This window comes from Acyrthosiphon pisum, chromosome A1 (genome assembly GCF_005508785.2).
Source record: "Acyrthosiphon pisum isolate AL4f chromosome A1, pea_aphid_22Mar2018_4r6ur, whole genome shotgun sequence".
Lineage (NCBI taxonomy): Eukaryota > Metazoa > Arthropoda > Insecta > Hemiptera > Aphididae > Acyrthosiphon > Acyrthosiphon pisum.
In genome coordinates, this window is record NC_042494.1 from 129,494,186 (window position 1) to 129,502,145 (window position 7,960).

Here is a 7,960-nt window from a genome sequence, read left to right on the forward strand (position 1 = left end):
CATGTATCAAAATACTAAGAATTATATTCTGCTTTTGAATATAAAATTAAAACCCTATGTTGTCATTCAAAAAAGTAAAAAACTTAAAAAATTATACGAATAAAAAATATTTAAAAATATAATTTTTTAAGAAAAACTTTTTTTATAAGCGACTTGAAACTATGTAAAAAAATATTTTCAAAAAAATTTATACTTTTTGAAATAATGAGTGTTCTATGATAAAAGAATCACCCAGTATTATAGCAACGTCAATGTTTTGAATTTCGTAACATAATCTTTTGCCGTCTTCTGGTATAAAGATTAAAGGTACTTATATTGTGTTGCTAACATGGAATCTGAATTTTATAATTATTATTTTTTTTTTTTATTATGTTTAAGGCTTCGACGACTGAGGTCATTAGCTTGTATGTTGGTATAACCCTGTAGGGTTTGTGCAGTAGGGTTGAGACGATTGGTACGGTCGGTTAGGAACACGTGTATGTGTTGCAAGGTTTTTGTGCAATACGAATCTGCGTGGTCACCCATCCGAGAACTAGTGGCAGCGGACATTGCTTACTTTCAATCATGTCGCGTGAATGATTTCATCCTCTGCGCCGCGCTGAGCCACAAGTTTATATTCATTTCCACAATTTATACGAAAGATTTATATTTATTATATAAGAAAAATACCATAGATTATTTGGTACTTTTGGGTAATTGCATACCTACATTTTAGCGTAACCGATAGAGTTCTTAAATGTATGGGCTTTTTTTTACGTAGGAAAACAGTCAAGCGCATTAGAAATTTTACATAATAACATAAGTTAATTTTATATAAGTACTGTATTTTAATTGAAAATACTCACAGTATTTAACAAAGGCTATGGTTGGGAATTTTGAAAACAAATCGGGAAAAATCAAAAAATCAAAGAAAGTGTCTAGTAATATATCTTAAATCATAAATCATAACAACGATTGGAAAAACTTTAGAAAATCTTTTTTAAACTATCAAACGATTTAAATAAATATAACGGTATACTCAACTATTTTAAAAATTGCTAATAATTCAAAACATTAGAAGTTTGGATTATGGGAAAGTATATTTTTAATCGTTTGTATTTTCATATACTTGCAGCTTTGGTTAAATGGGCATTGTTACTAAGGATTTGAGAACTTAATAATTTAACACATCAGACCCGAAGAAACTTAAAAAATCTCAAAAATTACTCAAAATGATTTTATTTAAAAAATAGTATTTCTATGTATATTTATACAAAATAATTTAATATTAATACGCCAGTAATTTTTTAATACCATTTTTACGAGACTCGTTATCACAGTAATATACATAGAGGCGATACAGTGAGTATAGAGTATAATATACTATGCATATTGTTTATGTACCTGTAAAAATATGAACAGCCTCTAACGCTATTGTGACTGAAATGTTCAGCGTTCTTTTCGCTGCCGAAATCTTCTAGAGGATCTGACCAAAGAAGATCACACATCGGACCAAAAGCTGGAGGCTCTTTGAATCGGTCCAACTGAACAAATAAAGAAAACGTCGTATAACAATAATAATTATAATATATAAACAATAGAAAAATGTGAATAACTAAGCGTCAAAATACACGAGTATCAGCAGAAACTTACCCTTCTGATGTCGTCCAGATTATGTATTTCTGGCGAGAGTCCACCGTGAACACAAAGGAATTGTTGATTCATGAGCGCAGCGAGCGGTAGACAATCAAATGCCTCCATACATGCGTCGTAAACTCGCTCAGAATATTTTATTTTACCTAGAAATATTAATGTGATTGAAAATCTATTAAGTTACATAGAACTGGAATAAAACTCTACGTCTCTACAGGTAGTATTATGTACTTTTATTATATATTTTGGTATCATAATCAGCTATACAATAATATATGGGTAGGTAGCTTATATTTGATCGTCGTCGGTGCCGGACTCTTATGGGCTGAATTTTTCAGTGAATTATTGTATTTATCAGCCGATATGCATGAATGCGTGATATAACACTAAACTATATACTAATATATTATATACAACGTTTAGCTGACGAAAAGTCATATAATATATTCATCGTATAAAGTATATGTGTGTCCATTCGGCTATCCGAATACCACTAATTCAATTTTTACATTCCAATAAAGCTTTATAATCGTATTATACCTGCGGCGAAATAAATGAAATATTTGTATTTACAATAGACCGAGGAGAAGTAATGGAAATCGCTGGGGAATGCCGTCGTCTATAATATACACGTGAGTAATACTTCCGAAATCACTATATGTATATGTTCCCTAAGTCGTATTTTTATATATACACTGCATAGGTCATTCAATATTGACAAAGAAAATAATACATATTGAACCTAGAGATTTTTTTTCAATATCGTCGTTAAAAAAATACTCATATACCTACATATAAAGTGATAAAATATAGAATAAAAAATTAGAAAAAAAAGATTTTATATGATATTTTTATTTAATCTAAGTACAGAATTCTACACATATTTATAAAACAATCAAAACTTTCAACAGGTGTTACTATGGACTATTTGTGGTTCAATATTTTTTTCTAATTCAGTGTAATGGATTTGTCAAAGTAAGCATTTCACTGAACCACCAAAAAAGTAGTGAAGACATTCAGCGAATCACCCTGTTTGATATTAACTATTTTATATATATATATATTATTATATTTCATTTTATTAACCATAGAATATTTACATTTGCATACATCTTGACTAAATAAATTAATTTACGAACACACTTTTAATGTCTTATAACTTTATTAAAATAAAAATCGGGTCTATATTAAAACATGCATGGGTACATACTATTTTTTTTTTTCAATGCCTATTACCATTTAAATTTTAAATAAGTTTGTTCTATATACCTACTCAAAGAAAGTATAATTAACACAATAATACAATATTTATTGATTATATAGTTGTATCGAAAGTAATTAAGAATTGAAAGTTTTTTTTTTTTAAGTACCTATACTCAAGAATTGTATCCATAGTCATATTTATTTTTATTTTCTATTTTCTTCTTTGTATGCTCATTGCTCATATAAGGTTATTATAATTTATAAATTATTAATAAATCAAATGATGTAATTTTAAATTGATACCTTCTGTGATACGCAATTAGTATTTCTACTGCCTGACGAACTATTATAAAGTCAATGTAAATATGGTGTGTGTGTCAATGTGTGAACTGATTTCTTAATTTAATAATTATTGCATTATTATTAAGCGACAAAGTGGTTGCAAAAAAATTATAATAATTTAAAGAACCTATAAATAAACGAAAAATGATTATTTTGAGAATAACTATACTTAAGTATACGTTAATTACACATATAGTCACATATAGTCACATATTATAGTAACATGCAGTTCTTAGATATATGAGTGTTTCAATGGAGTCGTACAATATTAAATTGTGTAGGTAGATACATCGTTTATTAAATTAATTTTAAATACAAACGCTTGCATTAATTTCATTTACTTACATTCTTGTTTAAACGTGAAGTATTCGGTTAGATGTCTACATTCGTGGTTTCCTCTTAATAGAAATAACGTAGTGGGATGGCACAACTTCAAAGCCCACAAGTAAAGCACACACTACAAACAAAATAACCATTTATAAACAATATACAACTACGTATGAAATAACAAACGCAGGTGCAGGTAAATTGCAGTGGTATTATATTATAATAATATGTACTATGTAGATACCATTAATGTATATTAATTGTACGAGTAGTTGGGGTAGGTAACTCACCTCCCCTCAGTTGTAACATAAATGTAAATATAAATTCTTGGTATTGCATATAATATATACTATATAGACAGAATGACTAATAATAGCTTTATTATTATGATTATTGTTGAGAGAAAGTTATATTTGCAAGTTTATTTTTCTGTGTACGAGATTTATTGATAATAGTATTAAAGATACAAATTAGTTTCAAGATCTCACGAGTTGAAATATAATTTTTTTCCTCTGTAAATTTGGTACACAATTTTACATATTTTGACTATTTTTCAGTGAAAGTTTAAATTTGAACATTTCTGGGAGGTTTTAATCATATTTCACACAATAGGTACGTTGAAAATATCAAGTATTGATTTGTTGAAAGTAATTTATTTAAGAAAATATTTGCCTGGCAATGGAATATTTGAAAGCATTTTTCGGATATTTTTACATGTATGATAAAATATTTAAACTACAACAACTTTTCCCTAAATTTAAAACTATAATTTCATATGTTTTTATTGTTTTTGCGATAAAAATAAAAATAAAATCATTATTAAACATAAATTAAAAGTTAAAACCAATATTTTCAGTGGCATAGCTCGGTTATATTTTAATAAAATAATATAACGTCATGGTGTCATACCGATGTTTAATTATAAATGTCTTATTTTCGTCTCTTATTTATATACAGTGTAGGTACTTGTAAACTTCAATGTAATAATTGTATGATACTAATGTAATAATACTGAATATAATATGTAGGTATACAAATAATTAATAAACAATAAACCTAAATAATATACAATTACTATTATTATTCACATTGTACCCATATACATGATACATATAAGAAAGATTGAACTCTGACGACCAGGAGATAATGTGAAAGTTAAACACAATTGATCAATTGATAGTATCATGTAGATATATAGTGTATTCAGTATATGGTATTATTATAAATTTACATATTCGATATTCGTATCAGTGTTATGACATTAAATGACAATAGGTAAAACAGTGATAATCTATATATTTAATATTATCATCTATTTATCTCTACTCTACGCGTTCCGTGCAACGGTGTTCGAGAGAATTTCAATTAGGTTTCTTGATGCATATCTCTGCCCCTCAACCAAAACATGTGCTGATATAGGTATTGTGTAAATGTATAATAATTTTGCGGATATATTTTTAAACACATTAAGTAAGAAAAAAAAATCGATGACACTGATGGAATGTATGCGAATATCTGAGAATGGACCTATATAAATTAGTTTGATTAGGACATTAGGTATCTGATTTTATGGACGTTTAGCCATTCTATATTGTAATTTAAAATATAAGAAAGAATGATAACTGTTTGAAAAAAATTCCTATTTTTCTTTTCAAAACGCAACGCGTTTTACACACATGGGTGTCGGGTATAGGATAGGGAGATCTAGAGTAGTTTCTCACTAAAGTCTTAAGTCCCGACTGAATTATTAGGATGTGTACGATGCGCTTTCTTTGTTTACGCTTATAATATATGATTTATACGCAAGAAATCTAAAATGTTTTAAATCTAAATTTAGATATAAGAAACCTATATATTATCGTTTACAAAATCTGAAATGATAAATTACGGTAAAAGCCACGTGCCTTGGGTTAAAGTGAAAATAAAAACAATTAAATGTGACCTATTGTTTATAGAAATTAAAAGTGTAATATAAATAAATTACCTCTATACTGAAATACCCTCTGTCCACGTAGTCACCCAGAAATAGGTATTTTGTTGTCGCAGGCGGACCACCGACTTCAAATAACTTCATTAGATCGTAAAACTGACCGTGAATATCGCCACAAACTAGAATTTAAAATCAAACAATCAGAAAAAAATTATATTAACATAAATGTTATAATAGAGCCGAACAACATTTAACTTATAACTTATAACAACTTATATAAGAGTACCTATTGATGTAACTATTAAAATATTTCACAAAAAAAATTTAAAGAAAATCTCAAAAAAGTTAATTCTTTTCAAAATAATTTTTTTTAATTTTTAATTTATATTTGTTTTTTAAGAAGTTAATGGGCACCCTACTGAACATGTGTTCAAAATTTGAAATATAATTTCATGTTAAATATTAATTGTGTAAACAAAATTTGAAGTACATTAAAGAAAAGTAATTATTATAAATTTATTAGTTAATACAATTAAATAATTACAGTACATTCAGTGGCGGGCTGAAGGGCTCAATTTTGACGCAGTTGCGTCAACTTTTCAAGGGGGATGGTTCACCCCGTGACTGTGGCACAGAATTACACGCTAAGGCCCAATCTTTTAGCTCTTTCAACCACATTTTATTTACATCATAACTTTGTTATAAGTTATAATGGTGGGTGGGGGTGGTTGTAAGTACTTAATGATGAACAATTTAAGTTCACTGCCACTGAATACATTTATTGCATATATATTAATAATATCAATACAAATAAATACATATTTGTTCTTATATGTATATATATTTAATTTATATTGTATATTAAATCATGCTGAAATACAATATAGAACTATTATACAAATACAATTATCCGTAGGTATACATAATTACTAAAATTATAATAAAAGTATAATAAGCTCTTATAAGTTTGTTAAACTTTTATATATTGTTTTTACAGTAGCCAAGGTGTAATTTTTTTTAATATTTATATCTTTGTAAGGATATAATAAAAGGATGTGGATTATGTTAGTTCTGTGTGCACGGGTACTTTTATAGTAAATATTTGTCTAGTACTTATTGGCTATTACACCTGTTATCCATGTTCAGTTTTAAAAGTAAGTATAATTTTGATAATGTAAATTTAAAAGTACAGCTTTGTAGAATATTTTTTTACCAATAGTAGGTACATTCGTTTTGTTGTACAAGTAATTTTGTGTGATATCGTGATTCTTTTAGATTCTGAGCGGAGCGATGAATATATTGGTTTTACAATGATGTGTGTTTTATTTTTTATAAATTGGTAAATAAATTCTTTATTTACAATAATATCATCAAATATACTGAGTAAATTATGGCGTTGGGAAAGTGGAATGTATCGCCCAATACCCCCCACGGGGTATTGCAATAGCCATCCCCCTGGCCTTAATTGGCTGGGAGGATCTGGTCCTCCAGGTTGGGAGTTATCACGGTGGGCCAACCCCCCACCCGGTGTAAAAAACTTCTGGTTAAGAAACCATCACAAAACATGCCTCGGAATCGAATTAATTTTATGGATAAACGACTGGAACTTGGAAACGGAATCAAATTGGGATCTTGGAATGTAAGAACCTTGAACAAACTAGGAGCGCTGCAATGTGTCCTGAATGTGGCAGAGGCATACGAAATACAAATATTAGCACTCCAAGAAATTAGATGGCTAAACAAGGGGACCCTAAAAAAGGAGAACATGACCCTTTTCTATAGTGGCTCAGAAAACAATAAACACGAAAACGGCGTTGGGATTATGATTCACGATAGAATACTACCGCAAGTAAAAATCTTTAAAGCAATTAACAATAGACTATGTTACATCATTTTAAAAGGAAGAATGTTCGACATGGGAATTATATGCTGCTATGGACCAACTAAGGATGGACAGGATGAAAAGAAAAAGGAATTTATGGAAGAACTCGACAGAGCATATGACGATATCCCGAGACACTGCATAAAGGTGCTATTAGGTGACTTTAATGCCAAAATAGGAAGAGAAGGGACATATAAACCTACCATAGGCTCTGAAAGCCTCCACCACATCAGTAACGACAATGGAACTAGGCTAATAAATATGGCAATCGCGAAAGATCTGACTATCAGCAGTACATACTTCCCCCGATAAGACATACACAAACAAACATGGATATCTCCAGATGGACACACCAAAAATCAAATAGACCCTGTATTAATAGATAAAAAACACAAAGGATGCATTAATAACGTAAGGAGCTATAGAGGCGCAGATGCCGACTCTGACCATTATCTATTAATAACACAGTTCAAGCTAAAACTATCATGTAGATGGAGGAGAAAAAACACGGAAACTAAACGATTCGACATAGGAAAACTCAAAAACAATGAAGTAGCCAAAAAATACGAACATTTAATTCAGAGCAAATTAGCACAAAACACAGGCATACATGGGGAAAATGAGGTTGAAAACCAATGGAGTAT

General features: G+C 29.1%; 1 protein-coding gene across 9 annotated transcripts in view; it reads right to left on the reverse strand.

Moving 5' to 3' along the window:
* LOC100162175 (serine/threonine-protein phosphatase 2B catalytic subunit 3) overlaps positions 1–7,960 on the reverse strand; it is a 68,537-nt gene that overhangs the window by 12,557 nt on the left and 48,020 nt on the right. For all 9 annotated transcript variants that reach the window (XM_008188096.2, XM_001945796.4, XM_008188092.2 and 6 more), the window contains exons 4-7: positions 5,489–5,613; positions 3,523–3,634; positions 1,633–1,778; positions 1,384–1,523 (exon numbers count right to left, since the gene is read on the reverse strand). In XM_008188096.2, the coding sequence (XP_008186318.1) occupies positions 1,384–1,523; positions 1,633–1,778; positions 3,523–3,634; positions 5,489–5,613 (523 nt within the window). The remainder of the gene's footprint in view (positions 1–1,383; positions 1,524–1,632; positions 1,779–3,522; positions 3,635–5,488; positions 5,614–7,960) is intronic.